This window comes from Peromyscus californicus, unplaced genomic scaffold (assembly GCF_007827085.1).
Source record: "Peromyscus californicus insignis strain IS unplaced genomic scaffold, ASM782708v3 Scaffold_17__1_contigs__length_78620276, whole genome shotgun sequence".
Lineage (NCBI taxonomy): Eukaryota > Metazoa > Chordata > Mammalia > Rodentia > Cricetidae > Peromyscus > Peromyscus californicus.
This window is the reverse complement of record NW_026294469.1, coordinates 27,279,807-27,304,705: the sequence shown is the minus strand read 5'-3', so window position 1 is coordinate 27,304,705 and position 24,899 is coordinate 27,279,807. Positions and strand designations below refer to the sequence as shown.

The following is a 24,899-nucleotide window of genomic DNA, read 5'->3' as shown; positions in this document are numbered from 1 at the left end:
AACAATTAAAAGTAAAACTCTATCCCTCCCTTTTTTGGGGGGGGGATAGTTTTTTTGAGACAGGGTCTAACTATGTAGCTCTGGCTGTCCTGGAACTCACTCTGTAGAACAGACAGAGCTCCATCTGCCTCTGTCTCCTAGTGCTGGGATTAAAAGTGTGTACCACCAAGACTGGCAATAATTACATTTTAAACCAGATGACTGTTTAAGGGACACACACACACACACACACACACACACACACACACACACACACACGGTTGTCTCCACTGCTATAACTTTCATGCAAAGAACAACAAAAAGTGAGGAACATATAATTATCACAAGAAGCCAAACAGTAAATGCCACTACAAAAAACGCTTTCCATCAATAGTTTGAAGTGGTCAGTAACTGAAGCATGTGCTATGGACTGCCCAGCAAGAGTGACACGATGATGACCTTTTGTATACATTATTTTTTATATACACATCAGATTGGCAAGTTTGTCAACTTCAAGACTATTTCTCTCCTAGAGGTAGTCTAATTTGTAGAAGACCTCTACATATCTTGGTTTAGGAGCACAATGAAAAGACAGTGAATTTTCAGTGAGAGTCCATCTAGACGGCTCAGCAGACAGAAGCGCTTGCCTCCCAAGCCTTGTGACATGCGTTCTATCCTTGGAAGCCGAAGAAGAGGTGGAAGGAAAGAGTGAAATCTACAAAGTTGTCACCTGACCTGCACAGCTACCCCCACATCAGGTACAAACAGACAATTCTAGTCATTTTTAAAATTACATGTTGGAGTGTATCAGGGAGGAACAAAGGGAAAGCACTGTTCATCTCTTCTCCAGCGGGGGAGCCCACTGAATGAGGGTCAGTACAAAGAAACCTCAAAAACCTATGCTTCAAGCAGTAACAGTCTGCTTTTGACCTTCTAGGTTTTGGGTTGTTTGTTTAGAAAAGGTCTCATATAGCCGGGCTTGCTTTGCCTTTATTTCCCAAATGCTGGCATTATACACATGTATTATCAAACCTTTTGATCTTCTGATGAATACTGAGCCTTCTGCTAAATAACTGACCACAAATAATATATTGCACAAAATTACAAGGGACCATGTACATAAAGCTAAGTTTAAGAGATCTTATTTTGGGAGTCTTTGGTGGGAAAGAAATTAATCACAGGAAACAAAACAACAGATTATAGAAACTGTAGCAGCTACATCAGTAGAAAATATCCATTTTTTTCCTTAAGGATTATTTCAGTGACTTTTTTTTTGAGTATGGTATTTTGTTTGCATGTATGTCTTTGTACCACTTTCATGTCTGGTACCCTTGGAGACCAGAAGAGGGCATCATATCTCCATGTAACTGGAGTTACAGACAGTTGTGAGCCACCATGTGGGTTCTGGGATTTGAACCCAGGTCCTCTGAAAGAGCAGCCAATGTTCTTAACTGCTGAGCCTCAATGACCTTTTTGCTGTGGAATAATCTTTCTGTACACTGTGAATATGTGTTACTCTCATTGGTTAATAAAGGCAGGTAGCCAGGCAGGAAGTATAGGTGGGACAGCCAAACTGAGAATGCTGGGAGGAAGAAGGGTGGAGTCAGAGGAGTTGCTAGCCGATGCAGAGGGAGCAGGAGATGAACGTGTCATACTAATAAAGGTACCACCACATGGCAGAGAATAAATAAGGAATATGGGTTAATTTAAAATGTAAGAGCTAATTAGTAATAAGCCTCAGCTATTGACAGAGCATTTACAATTAATATAAGCCTCAGAGTGGTTATTTGGGAATAGGCTGCTGTGGGATTCTGTATGATGTGAATATGCGTTGCTCTCATTGGTTGATAAATACAACTGTTTTGACCTACAGTTAGGCAGAAAAAGGCAGGGCAGAAAAGCCAAACTGAGATATAGGAAGAAGGAAAGGCAGAGTCAAGAGAGATGCCAGCCAGCTGCTGAGGAAGCAAGACATACAGAAAATGAGGTAATAAGCCATGAACCACATGGCAAAGCATAGAAAAGAAATATGGGTTAATTTAAATGTAAGAGCTAACTAGTATTAAGCCTGAGCCATCAGCCAAACATTTATAATTAACATATACTTCTGTGTGTTTATTTGGGACCAGGCAATCAGGACAGAAAGGCTTCACCTCCAGTTACAACAGGCAGTTGGGACAAGAAACTTCCAATTGTAACTTTTTTGTTTGTTTTGGTTTTGGTTTTTCTAGACAGGGTTTCTCTGTGTAGCCCTGCCTGTCCTGGAATTCACTCTGTAGGACTAGGCTGGCTTCAAACTCAGAGATCCACCTGCTCTGCATCCCATGTGCTCGGATTAAAGATGTGAACCACCACATCCAGCTCAATGACTGCTTTTATACTTACAGTATATCCAAGCTACAACAAGTATTCATCTTGTATTAAGCAACAGGAAGAAAATTCATGGAGAAATCTCATTAAATTCTAAGGAGAGTCAGTAGATTTTTCACATTGTAGTTAAGACCACCTACTGAACACCTGAGGTTGGTACATTATACTTACAAGGCACAGAAGTGCTCATACTTTATTATTGAAGAATTATATGGTCACTGTTCAAGATTATTTATTTGTTTAATGGGTATTGTTTTGTCTGCATGTGTGCCTGGTACCGTCAGAGGCCAGAAGAGGGAGTCAGATCTCTTGAGACTGGAGTTATAGACAACTATCAGCTGCTATGTGAGTGATGGGAATTAAACCTGAGTCCTCTGGAAGAGCAGCCAGTGCTCTTAACTGCTGAGTCTCTCTCTAGCTCCCGTGAACACTTTAACCCACTAAAACTTTTCATGGTGTTCTTAGGGACTGAGTCGGTATACTAGGCAGGTGCTCTAACATTTAACCCCACCACTAACTCTTCACTATTATTGCCTTAAGAACTGGCTCTATCTGGAAAGTATATATATTTCCTGAGAATACGGAGAACTGAGTAGAAAGGAGTACATTATGCTCGCAGGAAACTCACCTGATGGGAGGTTGACTCACTGGAACTACAAAGTGGAAACAAGGCCCCCGCTGAATCTCCAAAAAGTATATCTTGTCCTGAATTCAACTGATCATTACATGTCAGGGAGTTAAATTCTGCCTTCCCCGTAGGTGCAGCACACAGGTTGTAGGAATACGACAAAGTACCATCACTGTAGTTGGGGGCAACCACAACTTCTGACTGAAAGCAGCCCCAAGCCTTGCTGCTGGAGGAGTGTCGCAGTCGAAGCGCGATGGCTAGAATCACAGCCAGGAGGAAAAGCACAGAAATCAAGGCCAAGGCCACCACCAAGTAAAACTGAAGCTCGGCTTGAGGGTCTGATGGCAGAGGATCATCGCTGAGGTCTGGCAGGACCTCCTGCAGGCTGTCAGCAAAGATCAGGTGCAGCGTGGCTGTAGCCGAGAGCGGCGGCTGTCCACCATCGCGCACAGCGACCAGAAGGCGCTGCCGCGCCGCGTCCCTGTCGCCCAAGGCACGCGCTGTGCGCACCTCGCCAGTGCGCAGGCCTAGGCTGAAGAGCCCGGGATCGCTGGCCTGCAGCACGTGGTACGACAGCCAGGCGTTGTGTCCCGAGTCTGCGTCCACCGCCACCACCTTAGTGACCAGGTATCCGGGTTCCGCAGCGCGCGGTACCATGTCGAAGAGCGCGGAACCGTCTGGCTCGAGCGCCGGGTACAGCACGCGCGGTGCGTTGTCGTTGCGGTCGCCCACCAGCACGCGCATGCTCACGTTGGCGCTGAGCGCAGGCGAGCCCTGGTCTCGCGCCTGCAGAGTCAGCTGGAAGGAGCGCAGCTGCTCGTGGTCGAAGGCGCGCTGAGCGAACACCACTCCGCTCTGCGCGTTCACAGTCACGTAGGACCACAGCGATTTAGGTTCCAGGTCGCTGGCTATGATGGAGTAGGAGATGTGACCATTGGACCCCAAATCCGGGTCAGAGGCGCTGACTTGAGCGATGGAGGCTCCAGGCGGATTGTTTTCCGAAACTTGGACCACGTATGAAACCTTTGTGAAAACTGGAGCGTTATCGTTCACATCGCCAATACGCAAGATGACACTAGAGCTGGAAGAGAGGGGCGGGTCACCCTTGTCGGTGGCTCTGATAGTAATGTTGTATTCTGGGTTCTGCTCGCGGTCTAGAACCCCGTCCGTCACTAATTTATACGTGTTTCTTGAAGATGTGAGTATTTTAAACGGAGCGCCGCCTTCTAATTTGCAGATAACTTCTCCATTGCGTCCAGAATCTTTGTCTCGGGTTTTAAACAGAGCGACGTGTGTTCCTGGTTCGGTGTCCTCCATTATGAGATCCGGTAGAGATTGAAATAACACTTCAGGGACATGGTCGTTTTCATCCAAGACTTCTATCTCCACTGTACATTGTGCAATCATCCCCCCACCATCCCTTGCTTCCAAAACAAGGGAATATTCTTTGACTTCTTCGAAGTCTAATGTATCCAGAGTGGTAATTTCCCCGGTATTAGAATCCAGATTAAATTGGGTGATCTGGCCAGCTTCGCTAAAAGAGAACGTGATCTCAGAATTGACACCCTCGTCCTGGTCTGTGGCAGCCACCCTAAGCACCGTGGTTCCTGGGTGCACGTTTTCTGGAAGGCTCACCCTGTATATATCTTGGCTGAACACGGGAGGGTTATCATTGGCATCAGTCACTAGGACTTGTATTTGCGCAGTGCTGTTGAGGGGTGGATGCCCAAAGTCTAAAGCAGTCAAGGTCAAGTGGTAGGATTTCTGCCTCTCCCGGTCTAGAGGTGTCTCCAATACCATTTCAGGGTATTTACTACCGTCTGGCTTCTCTTTATTCACCAGTGAAAAATGATCATTGGGACTCAGCTGGTAATTCTGCAGAGAATTGGTTCCAATATCTGCATCATGGGCGGATCCTAAGATAAATCGTGTCCCTGGTTTTGTGGACTCACTTATTTGCAATTCAAAGGATGTGTGCGTGAATTTTGGTATGTGATCATTAATGTCCTCAAGCTCCACGTTCACATGATAAAAGTTCAACGGACTTTCAGCAACAGCCTCAAATTCCAGAACGCACACAGGCTTCTTCCCGCAAATCTGCTCCCTGTCCAGCCTGCTGCTCACTAGCAACTCCCCGCTGGTTGCGCTCACACTAAAGTAAGGCTTCTCGGAACTGACACGCAGCTTTCGCGTCGGTAGCTCCTGCACACTGAAGCCCAGGTCCTTGGCGAGGTTCCCCACTACTGAGCCGGTGGGCATTTCCTCGGGGATCTTGTAGCGGATCTGCTCAGAGAGCGCGGGGCAGAACAAAGACAGCAGGAAGGGAAGGAGCATTGGCCGCCTCTGCACCCGGCACCTCTCGGCAGCGCCCTCCCGCATCCTTCTGGTTTCCCTTTGCTTGCTCACCAGCCTGGAGACGCCGGGTTACGAAGAAGCTCCGTGCTGCGGATATTCCGGGCTCCAAATGGACTTTTATGACAATTCTAGTCTAAGAAACGATTCTTCTTTTGCTTGTAAGAAGCGGTGTAAAGGATAAGGCGGAGAAAGGGCGACAGGAAAGCACTCTGCGGCTGCGCGGAAAGTGGCGCTTCAGGCTCTCCAGTCTGGCCAACAGCGACACCCAAAGTCCACAGTAGGAAACTGCAGCCTCTGCTGTTTGAAGTTTTTAATCAGTAGTTTCCATATATTTAATAACATTCAAAACCTATTGTCGGAAACGCTTTTTAGCACAAATTTCCAGGATTTTGTCTCTAAAGTCATAATGTCTGTTGACATAAGCGTGCTTTAATCTTTAATACTCCACTAGTGAGCCAAACATGACTGTAACACAGTCTTGGCCTAAATAATCCCAGGGAGCAATAACATTGCATGTTTATTGAGCAGCAATAAGGTGGGATAATTTTCCTTCTTCTTTTTTTTAATTCCTAGTGCCTTATCTCCTTTTAAAGACATATCTATTCTGATATACTTCATTACTTCATTTTCTAAGAGTGTCATTTCTTTTCTTCTTCTTCCTCTTCTTCTCCTCCTCCTCCTCCTCCTCCTCCTCCTCCTCCTCTTCCTCCTTCTTCTTCATTTCTTCGTCCCCCTATTCCTTTTCCTTCTTTTGAGATAGGGTCTGTCTACATAGTGTGGCTGTCCTGGAGATATATCCACCAGGCTGGCCTTGAATTACAGAGATCCACCTGCTTCTGCCTCCCAAACGTTGGGATTAAATGTGTTTTTTCAAAGGTGCAACTCATCATACTCATCATCCAACTCATTTCGTTTTGAAAAATACTTGGAACAATTGCCTTACGGTAGTATTATGTGACCTTCACTTCCACTATCTCAGGTAAAGAAATGATACAGGCTGAACTGTTAGGCCACCCATCTCCCGTTACAGTTATTCTCATGATAAACTATCAAGTCAGTATTCAAATCACCAAGGGAACAGTAGTTTACCTTGTGACACAAAGGACTAAAGTCTATAGAACTCCAGTACAGGCCCCTTCTTACGCACTTGCTTTATATTTCAAGATAACTTCAGAACTGGAGGGGAACCTTCCTGGGAAACTTGCTTTCAATAGCTCCCTGAGTTTAGTGATGACTTCTCCTCTTTGTTTAAAAATGTACTTGAGAATCTAATATGTGTTGATTAGGGCAGTTTCTTCTCATTATATCTGGAAACCCTATTACACCAGTGTGTCTTTCTTCACAAAATGCAATATTGTTCTTTTCCTAAATGATTACACATTGGAACACCACGGGAGCGAAATATTCTCTCATGTTACCAAAAAATACAGAAAAAACTTTCTAATTAGCATTCAGAGGGTCCCAGTAGTCATTATTACCTTGTCACATCCCTCTTACAGACAAGTGTAGTTTAGAAAACACTCTGTGAAAGAATATGGAAGCAGTCAATCCCCAAACTTATTATTTCTAATCTTTTGTCCCCCAGAAGAATGGACAAATGAGAGTAAATTTGATCTTGGGTCTGACAATTTGAGGTGGTTATTTTGTAGAACCAGCTTTCCCAGTATCTTCACAGACACTTCAGCTGGAGTACTACCAAAAGAACACGTTGGAGTTGTGTGTGAAGACATGCAGTTGTCCATTTTTCAAATAGAGTTACAGCACTTGAAAAGATACTGGGGTGGTAGTAGAAGAGGCTGGCCTAGAGGTCTTGCTTCTGTCTCCTGAGTGTTGCAGTCAAGGGAAACCGCCACACCTACCCTGCACTGTCCTCTTAAGTGACATACTTCATCTATTTTGACTAATTAATTTTAGTGTGGTATTAGATACCATGTCTATTTTTTTGTACAGATCTTAGTGATGCTTGACACATTTCATTCTTTTGTGTGAACTGTGTATGGAGGCCAGAGGAACATATCAGGCATTGTTCCCCAGGAATCATTCACCCTATTTTTTGAGTCAGGATCTCTCACTGGGACTAGGGAGGGCTTCACCAGTTAGGTTAGGCTAGCCAGATGAATCCCAGAGATCTGCATGTCTCGGCCTCCCCAGCACTGGGTTAAAAATGCATCTCTATAACTGCATTTTTCATATGAGTATTGAGACTTAAACTCAGGTATTCATGCTTGTGCAGGAAGCATTTTACTGAGTAAGGTATCCGCCCAGCTGGACACATTTCATTCATCCTTAAGCATCTATCTAGTATTCTACAAGAAACCCAACTTTAGTAGATGAGCATGCTTTACATAGCTGAGCAAGTAATCATGCTTTTTAAGGCTGCTCAGTTGAATTACATGGAGACAGAAGCAAAGCTGAGAAATGCTTCAGGTTGAAAAGACCATTAACACTCCTTCACAGATTTGAGTTCTAAGAAGAATCCTTGGAAAGTAGCCAAAGAGAAAGACTCAACAATTCGTTTTCACTTAGATGACATCTGAGTTAAGAAAATGAAGTGGAAAGTCGGTAGACAGCACAAAAATGTGTTAGCCTACTTATTCACATTCTTGTCCACAGGGTTTAATTAAAAGATATCACAACCTATGTGCTTCTTGCAAAAGTACAATCACTGAAATAAAATGGTAAACTTTCCTGCAACATTTTAATGGTTTTAAACCTACGTTTTCGTAGTTCTTGTTTTTACAAAATGATAGAAATATTTCACTCAAAATATAAGTCTTGTAGAAATAAAGATAAGGGAAGACGGACCTTTGGAGATGGCTCATGTATAAATTGCTAGCCCTGCCTGAAAGCGTGAGAGTCTCGGTTTGGATCCCAAGAACCCATGTAAGTACCAGGTAGGCATAGTGGCCCACCTGTGATCCTAGAGCACGAGAGATGAAGACAGGGATCTCAGAGCAAGCTGACTAGCCACATTAGTCAAATCGGCCAGCTCTGGATTTAAATAAGAGGCCCTCCCTCAACAGACAAGGTGGAAAGCAATCAAAGACGACACCTGTCATCGTGAGAACCCTGCACACACAGGCACACAGAAAAAGTAAAGACGTGAACTCACCTGCGCGCTTGGGGCTTCGCCCTTACATTCTTGAAAATCTATGGATGTTAACAAAGAATCACTTTTCTCACAGCTGTCTTGGCTGATAAGTGTATCCACGTAGTTGGGCTGAGGGAAGATAATGTGGCTCTTTCGAGAGTCTGCCGTGAGTGAAACCTCATGGGAATATGTTTGTAGGAAAGCCTGAACCCCATCCAAACCTACAAAGTGCGAGGCCGGCACATCTTCCAGCCCACCACCTGAAGCCTGTAGCACGTGTGACTTGTGCCAGCGCCACAGTCTGAGAGCCAACAGCACAGTGACAAAGACAAGGAAAACACAGGAAACAGTGGCCACCGCCACCACCAGGTACAGAGTGATGTCTGAATCATCAGGTTCGCTGGGGGTCCGGATGCTGCCTAGGTCTGCCAGAACATCAGGAATGCTGTTGGCCACAGCCACCGTGAGTGTCACAGTGGCTGAGAGTGGGGGCTGGCCGTGGTCCTGTACAGCTACCACAAGGCTCTGTTTAAGCGCATCTCTGTCCAGAAGGGCCCTCGCTGTGCGCACCTCACCTGTGTGTAGCCCTACTGAGAAAAGGCCTGGCTCGCTGGCTTTGAGCAGACGGTAGGACAGCCAAGCATTTGGGCCTGAGTCTTTGTCCACAGCCACCACCTTGGTCACTAGGTATCCGGGCTCTGCAGAGCGGGGAGCCAGCTCCACCCCTGTGGAGCCATCAGTGGGGAGGGTAGGGTACAGGATCTCAGGGGCGTTGTCATTCTTGTCCAGCACAAAGAGGTTCAATGACACATTACTGCTGAGAGGTGGGTCCCCGCTGTCACGTGCAGTCACTCTTAGTTGTAGATTCCGAAACTGCTCATAGTCGAAGGATCCAAGTGCATATAGCACACCAGTGTCAGAGTTGATGGAGATATAGGAAGACACTGGTACCCCCTGGATGGTGTCCTCAGCTAAAGCATAAGTGACTTGGGCATTCTTGTCGCTGTCAGGGTCTTGAGCAGTCACTGAGAAGATGGAGGAGCCTCTCGGATTGTTCTCGGGGATGTAGATGGAGTAAGAGGAATCAGAGAAGGTGGGTGGGTTGTCATTGGTGTCTGACACATGAATGGATATGTGAGTTTCTGTGGACAGAGGAGGAATTCCACCATCCGTGGCTTTCAGTGTGATGTTGTACATAGACATCCTTTCCCGGTCCAGGTTTTGTGCAGTGACCAACCTGTAATAATTATCAATTGATCGTTCTAACTTAAAAGGCAGGTTTTCTGGAAAAGAGCAGGTCACCTCACCATTCTTTCCCGAGTCTTTGTCTTGGAGGTAGAAAAGAGCCACCACTGTCCCAGGGGGTGTATCTTCTGGGACTGGGCTGCTCACAGATGTGACAGTCACTCCTGGGGCATTGTCATTCACGTCCAAAATCGTGATCAGTACTTTTGCCTTGGTCAGACTACCAGCACCATCTTGAGCCTGAACTTCCAGTTCATAGAAGCCGGATTCTTCATAATCCAGACCTTTTAAAGTAGACAATTCTCCTGTAAGGGAGTCCAGTTGGAATATTTGTAGAAGTTCTGGAGTTATTTTCCGGAAAGAATATGTCACTTCCCCATTGATTCCCTCATCCAAGTCGACAGCACTTACTGTGAGAAGTCTCGTGCCTACTGGCACGTTCTCAGGGACCGTAGCTTGATACCGGGGCAGAGAGAAGACTGGCGTGTGATCATTCACATCCACCACTGTCACGCGGATGCTGGCGGTGCCAGATCGGGGTGGGTTCCCACCATCATAGGCTGTGAGGACCAGATGGTGAACCCCCTCTTCTTCCCGATCAAGAACCTTCTCCAGCACCAGTTCCGGGTACTTAGTCCCATCGTCTCCACTTTGCACAACCAGGGAGAAGTGGCGATTGGGGCTGAGCTGATATTTCTGGAGGGAGTTCGTGCCCACGTCTGAATCTGTAGCCTCAGTTAGTGGAAACCGCATCCCAGGAGCTGCATTTTCCATTATTTTTACGTTTATTTCTTCCGTTAAGAATCTGGGAGCATTGTCATTAACATCCATTATTTCTACCTCTATAGGGTAAAGATTCATTTTGTCTTCTACCAAGATGTTAAAGCTTATGAGACACTGCGGGCTCTGGGCGCACAGCTCCTCCCGGTCTATCCTGCCTGCCGTAACCAAGCTGCCGCTTCGCGGGTTCAGAGAGAAAAGCTGGGTCTTACCTTTAGAGATGATGCGGACTCCGCGCTCCGCCAGCTCCCGAGGTTGCAGTCCCAGATCCTTGGTGACATTTCCCACAAAAGACCCTTTGTCTGTCTCTTCAGACACGGAGTAAAGAATCTTTCCTGCTCGGGCTTCCCACCCGGTCCCCAGGAGGATGGAGAGCAGCACGAATCCTCTGTAGTCCGCGCCCCTCTGCCCAGTCGCCATTGCGGTCCTGCGGATCTTGCTCAGACGCCAAGAGGACTCGGAATGGACTTCAGGACCCAATTGTGCCCGTCCGGACCCCCAGTGTGCGGAAGAGAAGCCGGGAATCCAGCCGAATAAAGGCCTGGGTCTGGCGCAGCTCGGAGGAGGGCTAGTATCAGTCTGTCCTTTGTACTGTATGTAAACTCGGTGGTTCTGAGCTCCGGCACCACCTTCTCCTGGTTGGTGAACAGCGGCGCGCAGAGTCCTTACTAAGTTACTGCACCATCTTGAAGTAAAATGAACTGATTTTACATAAAGCTGCTTAATTCTTCAAACTTCTGTTTACTTAAATTTCTTCATTCCAGACACCACGAGCACACTTTAAAGATACATTTTAAGGTATAGACTATTTGATAAATCCAAATACTTAAAAAAATATATTTCACGAAGCAGCTTTGAAGTTACGTTCTTGAGCACCAATCCACATTTTAGTCAGAGAAAATTAAGCGTTTGCAGGCAAACATGGAAAGGTTATTAAAATCTATACAGTAATTCCACACTGCAAATATATCTTTATATAATATTTTACCTTCTCTGTGAAATTTTCTGTTGATGAACCATGTTTTTTGGAGCTCTATTTAGTTGATTTCTTAATAAAAATGTAAGTACTTTACAACGACTCTCTCTGCCAGTTTATTCTTTCCCCTTGACGACTGTCACCTCGACAGCTGTTTGATTAGGAATGGATGATTTATGCAGATGATAAAACAGCCAGGTGATCTTGCGGATTTGTTTCCATGAGGATTCAAAACCCAATACACGGTCAAACTCTCTCTGACACTTAGCTTGGTATTAATTATTTGCATGGTAAGTTGATAAAAAAGTTTCCTTTAGTTCATGATTTCCCGATGTTTCATAGTTGATCAGCTCACATGAATAAATGTCTGCTGTGGGAGTAGAATCTGACAGATTTTTCTACAGTGACGTGTTTTATTTGTTCAAATTATATGGCCACAGGAAACTCAGGTGAAAGACTAAAATCAACCAGGCATTTACCCATGAAACCCAGTTAGCTAGCTTTGGCAGTGTTGATGGGTATTCAAGATATAGTTTAAAATCACTCAAAATTGATGATACACTAAAACAGCTCTGGTCCTCTCAGAGCTTATGAAACAAATAACCATATTTGTGTGGGAGGCTATTTAATTCACATGACTAATACATAGGATATAGATTGTTTAAAATTAATACTGAATTAAAACAAAATCAAAGAATCATATTATCAGTGTTCAAACTAATAGATTTGAAAAGTCATGATTGGAAACAAACACTTCCATAATAATTACAAACACGTAAATGGCACATTATTGGCTTAGGAAGACATGTGTTACTCCTATCTTCTTATTTAAAGCACAAACTAGTCAAGTATGGTGGTAGTCTAGCATTTGGGAGGTGGATGGAGGCAGGAGGATCACAAGTTTAAAGTCAGCCTGGGACACACAGAGAGTTCTAGATCTTGTCTAAAAAAATTAATCTAATAGTTTTGTTTTTCTTCTTCTCTCTTTCTCTGTCCATTTTCTTTTTTTTTCTTTTCCCTCTTTGCCTTCCTCCCTCTTCCTTCCTTGTAGTAGTGTTTAAAGCAAGGGCATCAGGTAAGCAAGGCAAGCTCATTGCTACTTAGCTTTGTAGTGCTGAGGACTGACGTGGGGGTTTTGTGCATAGCTGGAAATACTGTACCACAGAGCTGGATTTCAGCCTCTTAACTTATCTTCATTATGTCAGCATCAGGTTACAAAGGAGAGCATCGTACATTTTCAATACGTATTCTAAGATAGGTTTTTATTACACGTGCACACCAAACTCAGTTATATGATAGTCAGCCTGTTCTATTGTTGGACCATGGAATCTTCTAACTCAGGATTGGGAAAAATCAATTGTTCAACAACTCATCAAATTATCAAATCTTCTGAATTTTATTAATTCCTTGGCTATCAATTTTACCCCCTACTCTTTTGAGGCAGCTTCTCACTATGTAGCACAGGCTAGCTTCAGACTTCTCCCACTTCAGTCTCCTAAGTTCTGGAACTAAGATGTGCATCACCACACCTACCTAATCGTCATCAGCTTACTTTTGAGGCGGGCCAATCGCAGACTCTCCCACCTCATTAGGAGTCCCTTTCTTGTTATTCCTGTTAGAATAACTTTGGCAATGAAAAGATTCATCATTTTCTGCTTGGTAATCCATAACATTATTTCTATCTTCGGCCATAAATAGTAAAACCAATTCCTCTAAATGATAATCCCCATTTCCTTCAAATACTTAGATACAAAGTTCTTTTGTATTAAGTATAGAGTTCCTATATGACAGAAGCTTATTTTCTTTAAATGCTAAATTATGTAAATTTTCATTGTATCTGTTAAGCTTTTGTCCTCCAATTCACCAGTCAGTTTGTATTTTTAGAGGTATTTCCTGTAAGTGATTTTATATTAAAACTCATTGTCATTATTAAATACTATCAAGTACCTAATACACACATGCCACTGTAATTTATTTAACAATTCAACAATTATAATAATGGTGATGTCAACACTTGTCTACTATACTACTTTACTGATGGAGAAAGAGTTCAGGAAGTTGTTTTATTTCATCTTCCAGAATTGTGTGAGGTAGATAAAGCAAGGTTTAAAAATTTTAGTTTCAATTAGAAGACCATAGAGATTTTCATTGGCTCAAACAAGTGACAAATGGTTCTAAGCATATTACTCAGTTGTGTTTTTTTTTTTTGTTTTTGTTTGGTTTTGTTTTTTGTTTTTTGTTTTTTTTTTTTTTGTTTTTTTGTTTTTTTTTTTTTTTGGTTTTTCGAGACAGGGTTTCTCTGTGTAGCTTTGCGCCTTTCCTGGAACTCGCTTTGGAGACCAGGCTGGCCTTGAACTCACAAAGATCCGCCTGCCTTTGCCTCCCGAGTGCTGGGATTAAAGGCGTGCGCCACCACCACCGCCCGGCTTTTGTTTGGTTTTTTGAGACAGGGTTTCTCTGTGTAGTTTTGGTGCCTGTCCTGGATCTCGCTCTGTAGACCAGGCTGGCCTCGAACTCACAGAGATTCACCTGGCTCTGCCTCCCGAGTGCTGAGATTAAAGGCGTGCACCATCACCACTCAGCTTATTCAGTTTTTTAAGCACCAAAGATTAGGTAGTCCCCTCCACAGACATCAGTGATTTTTAAATTTAATTCATAAGAAGTAAAAAGGACTGTTTCTTTGCTGCCATCGAAGCGGCAGCAGCCAAAATGAAGTCCAGTGCATTTGTGACCTCTGACCGAAGCAAGAACCATAAAGGGGTTTTCAACGGCCCTGACAACATTTGGAAGGTTATGTGTTTTCCTCTTTTCAAAGATCTGAGACAAACATGTGATATTCAATCTATGCCCTGTGAAAGAATGAGACTATAAAGGACGGCAGATCAGCAAAGCAATCCAGCTTTGAAAGTGTCTATACTCAACATGTACAGCAGGAATTGGTTTATCACCAAGCCAAAATTAGTCAAAGCTCACAAAAAAATTCTGGAACAGAAAGCCAACTCTCACCAAGTAGGACAGGAAAAGGGCAAATATGGGAAGAAACAACCAAGATGCAGAGATAAAGAATGTGCACATAACTTTCACTAAGAACTGGCAAAAGTTGGTAGAGTGCTTGCCTAGCATGCACAAAGCCCTGGGTTTGATTCTCAGCACTGTGTAAACCAGGTGTGGTAGTGCACACCCCTGAAGCAGAGGCAGGAGGATTAGAAGTTCAAGGTCAGCTAAGTGAGAACAGACTGGGATACAGGAAACCTTGTCTAAAAAAAAAGGAAAATGACTCTCCAGTGACAAGTCTCCAATCTCCACCATTTTGGAAGACATCTGCAATTATTATGTAATACTGAGGGAAAATGAAAGGCTAAGATCTTAATTGTACATAGTAGATTCTTTAATTCCATTTTCAGCTTAGAATAGAAATTGCCTAACTGTCCTATAACAGAAAAAAACCCTTGAGAATGAGATGTACAAAATCAATGGTACAGAAAAAAGGAGCAAACAAGTCTAGAGTATGAAATAAAAGCTTTTCCCAATGAAAATCAAGAAAAGAGACAGATCTCTGCTGATAAAAATGGAGAACATCAGAATTAATTATTTCAGTTGTGTTTTCATTGCTGTGATGAAAACATCTTAAATTCATTGGAAAGGGAGAAAGATTTGTTTTTGACTCACAGGTTCAGAGTTTTGTTCACTGTACCCTGGCTCTGTTGCTTTGAGGTTGCGGTGAGGCTGAACATCACAGTAGGAACATGTGGTAGAGCAAGGCTGTTTACCTTGTGGTATCAGTACACACAAGTCCAGGGGTAATATTTGCACCCTTCAAGGTTGTATCTCCAAGCAACCAGCTTCCTCCTACTGGGGACCCCCCACCTTTGAGAGCTTCCATCACTTCCCAATAGTCCACCCAATTATGAGCCCATCAGTGGATCAATCCATTGATGAGATCAGGATCCTTACAATGCCACACCTTTCCAAAAGCTCGAGTCTGACTACTTTTATTGGAGAGCAGGCCTTGGATCTCTGGGAGACATTTCATAAGCAAACAATGACAAATACCATTCATTGCAAAAGAGAAAAGACTAACAAAAAAAGAGGTTTCTGGGCTACACGCTGCTTGGATAAAAGCATAGACCCACGATAGCTCCCAGAGCTGGTGGAAAACGCCATGTTGGGAAGCTGAGGTGGGCGGAGCCAGCAGCCACAGCTGCTGCAGCTTAAAGCAATAGATTCACAATAAGACAGATTCAGATGTAATAGTTTAAAATGTGTGTAAAATATACGTAGGCTTGAAAGAGACAAAAAAAGGTGATATATACAGTATAAAAACAAATACATAGTTTTAAAAAATAAAGTCTTTAAAGAGACAGTAAAATTAATATAAAAAATAAGCCACGTAGAGATGACTATTACACAGAGAGTCTGGATTGTGTTGTCTTTGGGATTCTTAACTACAGAGAGATATTTGATTGTAAAGGAAGCTGAGTTAAACCAGTATGTATATTTTAAACATACTTTGACTTCAAAATTTGGATGTAAGGATATGTTGCTTTGGAAAAGAGTCTCTTTTGTTTCCACAGAAAGCAAGAGGCTATGGATTTGTTCCAGAATAAGATACATCAGGTTTGACCAGCCAAGACCCCCTGAAAGGTCTCCGATGACACCATGGCCCAGATGATCCAACATCCAGAACCGTTTTCAAGGCAACTGGCTCAGACGATACACCCTCACGGACTACTCCATGATCCTAAAATTTTCTATGTTTCCCCAGAAGATACATCGCCCCCCTCCAGCAGGAAGTAGTAAGAAAAGCTACGCCCAAATTCCCAAATATACTAAGCTGACTTTGGAGATGTGTAAAGGTTAAAACCTTCCTTTTTAAAAAAAGAAAAGAGGAAGTGCTGTGGGATGGTCTGTATGTCAAATGTGTTGCTGATTGGTCAATAAATAAATCACTGATTGGCCATTGGCTAGGCAGGAAGTGTAGGCGGGACAAGGAGGAGAATAGAGCTGGGAAGTGGAAGGCTGAGTCAGAGAGACACTGCCAGCTGCCATGATGACAAGCCGCATGTGAAGATGCCATGTGGCAAGGTATAGATTAATAGAAATGGATTAATTTAAGCTGTAAAAACAGTTAGCAAGAAGCCTGCCACGGCCATACAGTTTGTAAGCAATATAAGTCTCTGTGTTTACTTGATCGGGTTTGAGCGGCTTGGGACTGGCGGGTGAGAGAGATTTGTCCTGACTGTGGGCCAGGCAGGAAAACTCTAGCAACAGACTTTCCCGCTGTTCAAAGAGAAAATTACAATTTCTTGTTTCTTTTAAAAAAAAAAATAAAAGGAATAAACTTACCTGATCAAGAGAGTCTTCCTCTTTGCAAAAAGTTAAATCTTCCTGTGTCAGTAAGGGCTCATTTTTCTCACAGCCCTCCTGACTGATGAGTGTGTGGGCATAGTTGGGCTGGGGAAAGATCAGATGGCTCTTCCTTGAGTCTGCTGTGAGGGAGACCTCATGGGAATAGGTCTGCAGGAAAGCCTGCACCCCATCAATACCCACAAAGTGTGAAGTGGACAGATTTGACACACCTTTCCTTGTGGCCTTCAGCAATCTTGACTTATGCCAGTGCCACAGCCTGAGTACTAGCAGCCCCATGACAAAAGCAAGAAAGACGCAAGAGACGGTGGCCACGGCCACCACCAGGTAGACTGTAAGGCTTGAATCATCAGATTTGTGTGGAAGATCAAGGCTGCCCAAATCAGCCAAGATGTCAGGAATGCTGCTGGCCACAGCCACAGTGAGTGTCACAGTAGCTGAGAGAGGAGGCTGGCCGTGGTCCTGCACAGCTACCACCAGGCTTTGCTTCAGAGCATCTCTGTCCAGCAGGGCCCGAGCAGTGCGTATCTCGCCCGTGTGTAGTCCCACTGAGAAGAGCCCTGGCTCGCTGGCCTTGATCAGGCGGTAGGACAGCCAGGCATTCTGTCCTGAGTCTTTGTCCACTGCCACCACCTTGGTCACTAGGTAACCAGGCTCTGCAGAGTGGGGAGCCAGTTCCACACCAGTAGAACCATCAGTGGGGAGGGCAGGGTAGAGGATCTCAGGTACGTTGTCATTCTGGTCCAGCACAAACAAGTTTAGTGACACATTGCTGCTGAGTGGGGGTGTCCCTCTGTCGCTGGCTGACACCAGTAGATTCAGTTCTCTAAACTGTTCATAGTCAAAGGAACACAGTGCATACAGGACACCAGTGTTGGAGTTGATAGAGAGGAAGGAGGATAGAGGTGTACCCTGGAGGGTTTCTTTGGTCAGAGAGTAGATAATTGCGGCATTCTCTTCACTGTCGGGATCCACAGCATTCAAAGAGAAGATGGAGATGCCCTTGGGGTTATTCTCAGGGACATAAACTGAGTAGGACGAGCGGGAGAAGACTGGTGGGTTGTCATTAATGTCTGCCACATCTAAGGAGATGAACCTCGCGGTAGACAGAGGTGGCGCTCCTCGGTCCGTGGCTGTCACAGTGATGTTATATGAGGACACCTGTTCCCGATCCAGTTCTGCATTTGTCACTAATCGAAAATAATTGTCTAACGATTCTTCCAGTTTAAATGGGAGACTTTCTGCGATAGAGCACGTTACCAGGCCATTCTGTTCAGAGTCTTTGTCGTAAACTTGAAAAAGAGCAATCACCGTCCCCGGAGGTGCGTTTTCAGCAACTGCTCTGCTACCAGACGTAACGACCACTTCTGGCGCGTTGTCGTTCACATCCAAGATGGTTATTAAAACTTTTGCTCTGTCTTGAAGACCTGGCTGATCCCGGGCTTCAACATCCAGCTCATAAAATTTCGAATCCTCATAGTCTAGAGTCTCAGAGGTGGAAATTTCTCCAGTTAAACGATCTAAGCAGAAAATCTGCGAGACCTCTTCTGTGATTGTTACAAAGGAGTATGTTATTTCTGCATGGACTCCTTCATCCTGGTCTGTGGCATTAACTGTTAACACCCGTGAACCTACTGGCAGATTTTCAGGAACACTCACACGATAGACAGGCTGAGTAAATACTGGAGCATTGTCATTCGCATCTACGACAGTTACCAGAATTCGTGCCATGCCTGTTCGGACAGGGTCACCACCGTCCATGGCAGTGAGGATCAGATGGTGAACCGCTTCTCCCTCCCTGTCCAGGGTGTTCTCCAACACCAGCTCCGGGTACTTGGGCCCATGGGCTTGGCTTTGCACATGTACTGAGAAATGACTACTGCCGCTGAGCTTGAAGCTCTGAACGGAGTTCACTCCCACATCGGGGTCATAGACACCCATTAGTAGAAAACGAGAGGATGGAGCTGCATTTTCGAGAATTTTCACTTCCAAGTCTTCCTTTAAGAATCGCGGTGCATTGTCATTAATGTCTATTATTTCCACTTCCACGGGATACAGACTTAGTTTATCCTCTACAAGGATGTTAAAGCTCACGAGGCAGGGCGCGCTCTGGGCGCACAGCTCCTCCCGGTCTATCCTCCCCGCGGTGACCAAGCTGCCGCTCCGCGGGTTCAGGGAGAAAAGCTGCGACCTACCTCTGGAGACGATGCGGATCCCGCGCTCCGCCAGCTCGCGGGGCTCCAGCCCTAGGTCCTTGGCGATGCTGCCCACGAAGGAGCCTTTCTCCAGTTCCTCGGGAATAGAGTAGCGAATCTGCCCAGCTTCGGAACCCCACAACCACCACAGGAGATTGAAAAACAGGAGCAGCTTGCCGCAGGGCGGGCGCCTCTGCAGAGCCGCCATGACTAGCTTGTTTAAGACTTCCCAGCGATTACTGGTAGGACGAACAGCTCCGCCCCACTTTGTAATGCACAAAACCAGAGGTAAAGGCCCTTAAATGAACAGAGACCAGTTGAGAACCATTGCAGGTTAGAATTTCTGCACAGCGTTTGGTATCTCAACAGGACACAACCCAGTTCCCACTGATTTTCTTGCTCGGGTTAGGGAACAGCGACACTTAGAGTCTTAAGTTCATACTGCACCCATTTTGTGACACTGGTAGAGGATTTTATTTCTGTTAAATATGCAGGTATGACATTTATATTTCTCTCTATAAGAGAGCGAATAAAACAGAAGAATCATATATTCAATTTCAAATGATCTTAAGTGTTCCCTGAAAAATACTCACTTATTTTTTTGTGTGGAAGTATTTCTTAGAATCTTGTAGAATAGAAATGGTATCACACTTTTCTGGAAGTCTTGAATCATCACCTGCATTTGCCCATTTTCAGTAAGGCCATTGATAACCACAAACTCATTCTGAATGAATCTACTACAGTGTCAGGAAGTAGAAGAGCTGCCATTTTTAGACGCCATTGTCTGTTTCCATTAACACCTAAAGAACGGCTGTAACACAGGCTGCATTTGTGTGTGCTTTTTAAAAACTGCAAAGGAAGTGAAAATGTGTAGGCTACATAAAGTATTTTTATTGTAAAGTCAAAGTCAATAATTTTTCTTTTTCTTTATTGTTTCTTTCTTCTCCTTTCTTTCTTTCTTTCTTTTTTTTTTTTTTGAGACAGTTTCTTTGTATAGCCCTGACTGTCCTGGAACTCACTTTGTAGACCAGGCTGGCCTCAAACACAGAGATCGACCTGTTTCTGCATCCTGAATGCTGGAATTAAAGGTAAGCACCACCACTGCCTGCCAATAAATTTTCATTTGAGGGATTCCATGTGTAATTTCTTTACTGTCCATTGAGGTCACCAAAGTTCAAGATTTCTGAAAATTCTCCTTCTCAAGAAAGATGCTTAATCCAGTTATGATATCAGCCCCAAATTCTTTTATCTCTCCTTGAATTAAAGACACATACTCATGACAACTAAAACATTCTCCACCAGAGGATCTCTGGCAACTTCTTCAAACAACTCACTTTTAGGAACCTCTCACATGCTGACACTTCACATCTGTTAAGAACAAATTCAGATCATATTCATTCCCATCACCTCAGAATATTGACCTGTATTTGGATATGCCAGGGATACATCGAAACGAACATACATTCACAGGTATTTTTAACACAGACCTCATGTTCAAGACATGCCTCATTATCCATGCCAGCATCTCTGTTTTGTATGTCATATTCCTTCTTGCATGTATCAAAACTCATATCAACAATGAGTCTTCGGTTGAAAATGAGGACTTATTTTTGCACCTGTCTTCCATGCTACATAAAACATTTTAATACATTTATTTATTTTATTGCACACAGGATATTTGTGATTGACTGCAGGTAAAGTAAGTGGATCATTTAATTGTATAGAGTCCTGTTTAATTCAGGAGACAATGTCTGGGGTTGGTAAATGTGGTTTGAATGAGAATGCCCCCCATAGGCTCATATATTTCATTGCTTAGGGAGTGGCACTGTTTGAAAGGATTAAGAGCTGTGGCATTGTTGGAGTAGTTGTCTTGTTTAAGGAATTATGTCACTGGGGGTGGACTTTGGGGTTTCAAAAGGCCAAGCCAGTCCCAGAGTCTGTCTCTTCCTGCTGTCTGCTGGATCCAGATGTAGAATCTTTAGCTATTCCTCTAGTATCATGCTTGCCTGCATGCTGCCATGCCCCCCACCAGAAAAAAATGGACTAAACCTCTGAAACTGTAACCAAGCCCAATTAAATGTTTTCTTTTATAAGAGTTGCCACAGTCATGGTGTCTCTTCACAGCAATAGAACAATTACCAAGACAGGAATGTAATCCAGTGTTAGCATGCTTCTTTAGGATGTGCAACGCTTTGAATTCAATGCCAAGCACTGTAGCAGGCCTTTTTTGAGCTGCTAGCCCCCCAAATCATGCCACAGAGAGTTATTATTAATTATGAAACCTTGGCCTTAGCTTAGGCTTGTTTCTGACTAGCTCTTATAACTTAAATTAACTCATTTCTACTAATCTATGTGCTGTCATGTGGCTCATAGCTTTTTAACCTCTCCTCCTGAAGGTCTTGCTGCCTCTGCTTTTGGCCAGCAACTCTGCCTTTCTTCTTCCCTGAGACCTCTCTGGCCCCAGAAGTCTTGCCTAATCCCTTCCTGCCTAGCTATTGGCCATTCATTTCTTTATTAAATCAATCACAGTGACATATCTTCGACAGTGTAAAGGAATATTCAGCAACATTTCCGAATTTTTGTCTTAAAAAAGGAAAGGTTTTAACTCTAACATAATAAAACTATGAGCAATAAGAAGAATTATCAGGTTAGAATTACATTTACAATGTCCAGTCCATTAGTATTTGGCAAATTTAGAGAAAATACTCCAACATCTATCCTCTCTTGATGAGTCCAAAGTTTTATACCTAATTTACTTTCTATCATGACTAATGGAAATTGTAACTATAACTATCTAGTCTTCAACCTCATCAAAGACCTGAGGAGGATATAATATTACCTGAGTAAACAGGAAGTGCAGAGCAAATAATTTTCAAAGCTAAGAAATGACAGAGACATCTGGCTGCCTGGACAGTCACCCAAGGTTCCTCTGTAATGTTAGGGTTTCTATCTTTGGCCTAAAGGCCTAGAATATCTGACAGACTTTTTTGAAAAGCAGGAATTTTTGAAGGACTGTCCTACTTTGTCTTTGCAAAGTCACGCAGTTGCCTTCTTTTGTGTCCTGCTTATCCAATTTGGACAGCATAGTGTCAGCAGTCAAGGCAAGGGTAGTTTCTTGCCTAAATGGCTAGCTTTTACCACAAAGAAAGCAAACTCCATATGAAGGTTCGTCAATGATCATCATCCTTTTTTTTTGAAGTAGATTGGTGCTGCCAGGGGCACACATGTCTCACTGTCATGAAAAGCCTTGTGTTATTATAACATTTTAAATGCCATATTCTGTAGGTCTTTGGAGTATTTGAAGACCACCTATCTATCTAAAATATATATCCATATAACCTTGAAAACATACCTAACAGGACTATAAGCTTGATTGTTATAGATGACTATTAGCCTGTATTTCTTTATTATCCCAAATAGCTTTCAAGGACTAGAACATTACATTACTCTATTATTATTATTATTATTATTTCAGGGCTGAGGACCGAACCCAGGGCCTTGTGCTTGCTAGGCAAGTACTCTACCACTGAGCTAAATCCCCAACCCCTACATTACTTTTTAAAATGAGCTGCATAGGTACAATACCTTAAACAAGAATAGAAACATATATACAGTATAACAAAAATAACCTTAAACTTGTATCAATATACAAAAATCCATACCAATGTAAAATATTTGAGACTAGTGGTTGTTCAAAAGTAGACACAAGAATCCACCCTTTTTCCCATCATTTCTATACTACATCCCTGCCTTTTCCTTTCAGAAAGAGATCCCTGAAATAATCTCTTGTGTTCAGCCTTTTTCCTGACCATAACCAATAACAACTTGTAAAACCAACCCTTTTAAATGATGACAAACATCCATATTCCACTGAATGACCAAAACCCATCCACCCCACCTCTTGGGAATGTGGGCATCGTGTTCTCTAGACTGCTTCCTGTTGTATGGAGGTGATGGAATCTTTAGAGAACTCTGAGAACACTGAGATAATGGCGAAGTTCTGGAAACACTAGCCATAATATTTGTTATCCATTCTCTGTGCAACAAGAAAGCACAAGGATTATCTGTATCCCTGGCTAGAATAGTCTGTGAGGTTAGACCATCTCAGCCAGCAGCTTTGAAGCTGTTCTGGATACTGCACTCTGAGAGGCTGGATCACCTGAGCCACCTGTTTTTTTTATTGGTGTCTGGTCCCCTTGCTCTGAAAACACACAATCATTTAAAGATAATAACATACATATCTGCATTAACACAATTATGGACTGTATATTGTACACAATCCAGCCAAAGATGTTTTTTTTTGTTTTATGTTTGAGCAGGTACATCATTTGTCTTGTAGTGTTTGTAGGTATATTTCTTCATATCTGTAGTCAAGATTTTTCAGGTGCTCCCCTCCCCCCCACCAATCAAACCCAATTCTCTTTAACCTTGAATAAATCCACAACATTTCATTTCTTGTGGAAGCAAAATCATAACCTCTTCCCCAACACAATACATTTTTTGAATTCCATTTTAAAGTTTAGGCACTCCTAAAGTATCTAGGTTGGTTAATTCAGCAGTCCCTCCTACAATTCCATGTCTCTTAGTGTTTATTGTTCACTCACCAGCAATCAAAAAATTTAAAGTCAACAAGATACCATATAGGATCCAGACTCTCTGTGTATTTTTCATCTTTACGTGGCTTATCCTCTTTTTATTATTTTATTCTCTATAAAGACTTTATCTTATTATTTATAAACTATTTTTTCTATGACTATTTACACCCATTTTCCTTTAGTTTTTAAACCTATACACATTTTTTAAACACACTGTAACCTGTTTAGAGTTTTTTTCATCTGGATCTGTCTTTACTGAGCACCTGTAGCATTCTCTGACTGCGTGAGACAAATCTTAAACTGCTATGTCAGCCGCTATGTGGCTCAGATTAGTGCATGGAACTGGTGGCTGGCTCCAGCCCACAAGGAGCAGCCAGTAGCTGTATCTCTGTATTCTCCTCCAAATCATGCCATGGAGAGTTATTATTAATTATGAAACCTTGGCCTTAGCTTAGGCTTGTTTCTGACTAGCTCTTATAACTTAAATTAACTCATTTCTACTAATCTATGTGCTGTCATGTGGCTCATAGCTTTTTTTTTTTTTTTTTTTTTTTTTTTTTTTTTTTTTTTGGTTTTTCGAGACAGGGTTTCTCTGTGTAGCTTTGCGCCTTTCCTGGAACTCACTTGGTAGTCCAGGCTGGCCTCGAACTCACAGAGATCCGCCTGGCTCTGCCTCCCGAGTGCTGGGATTAAAGGCGTGCGCCACCACCGCCCGGCTGGCTCATAGCTTTTTAACCTCTCCTCCTGAAGGTCTTGCTGCCTCTGCTTTTGGCCGGCGACTCTGCCTTTCTTCTTCCCTGAGACCTCTCTGTCCCCAGAAGTCCTGCCTAACCTCATCCTGCCTAGCTATTGACCATTCAGCCCTTTATTAAACCAGTCACAGGGACACATCTCCACACAGTGTAAAGGAGTTTTCCACAACAAAGCACTAACAAAGGAGCAGATAATACATCATAATGATAATGTGATATATTACTTTGTTGAAATGATTTTTATTGCATTGTTTTAGAATTAACAAAAATTTTAGGACCATTAGGAGACTTTCTACAGAAGAGCAATTGCAGCACAGATAAGCTTACAAAGGAGTTCCTTACTGCATGCTCCACACCCAGAAAAATTAGTAAAATACCGCAGAATCAAGGAGTACTTAATCTGCAGTATTTTATCTCTAAGTTAATGAGTTCCCTCCTAATTACACATGGGAAATATCTGAACAAACTATTTGCAAGTTGATTGAATCAAAATCACATTTGGATTGTTGTAACTGGTTGGCATTTTCAACCCCAAAGGCTTCAATCTTGTGGTAGAACATCTTTGG

General features: G+C 43.2%; 1 protein-coding gene and 1 pseudogene across 10 annotated transcripts in view; both read right to left on the bottom strand.

Annotated features, from left to right (window-relative positions):
- LOC128112735 (protocadherin gamma-C4) overlaps positions 1-24,899 on the bottom strand; it is a 196,304-nt gene that overhangs the window by 124,263 nt on the left and 47,142 nt on the right. Inside the window, exon 1 of one of the 10 annotated variants that reach the window (XM_052742001.1) lies at positions 16,771-19,355. The exons of 7 other annotated variants lie outside the window; for them this stretch is intronic. In XM_052742001.1, the coding sequence (XP_052597961.1) occupies positions 16,771-19,194 (2,424 nt within the window). In that variant the 5' untranslated portion in view covers positions 19,195-19,355. Of the gene's footprint in view, positions 1-2,977; positions 5,526-8,444; positions 11,059-16,770; positions 19,356-24,899 lie in introns of those variants that run through there. 2 more of the 10 variants (XM_052741999.1, XM_052742015.1) reach the window with 2 other exon arrangements.
- LOC128113114 (uncharacterized) lies at positions 20,527-20,616 on the bottom strand (annotated as a pseudogene).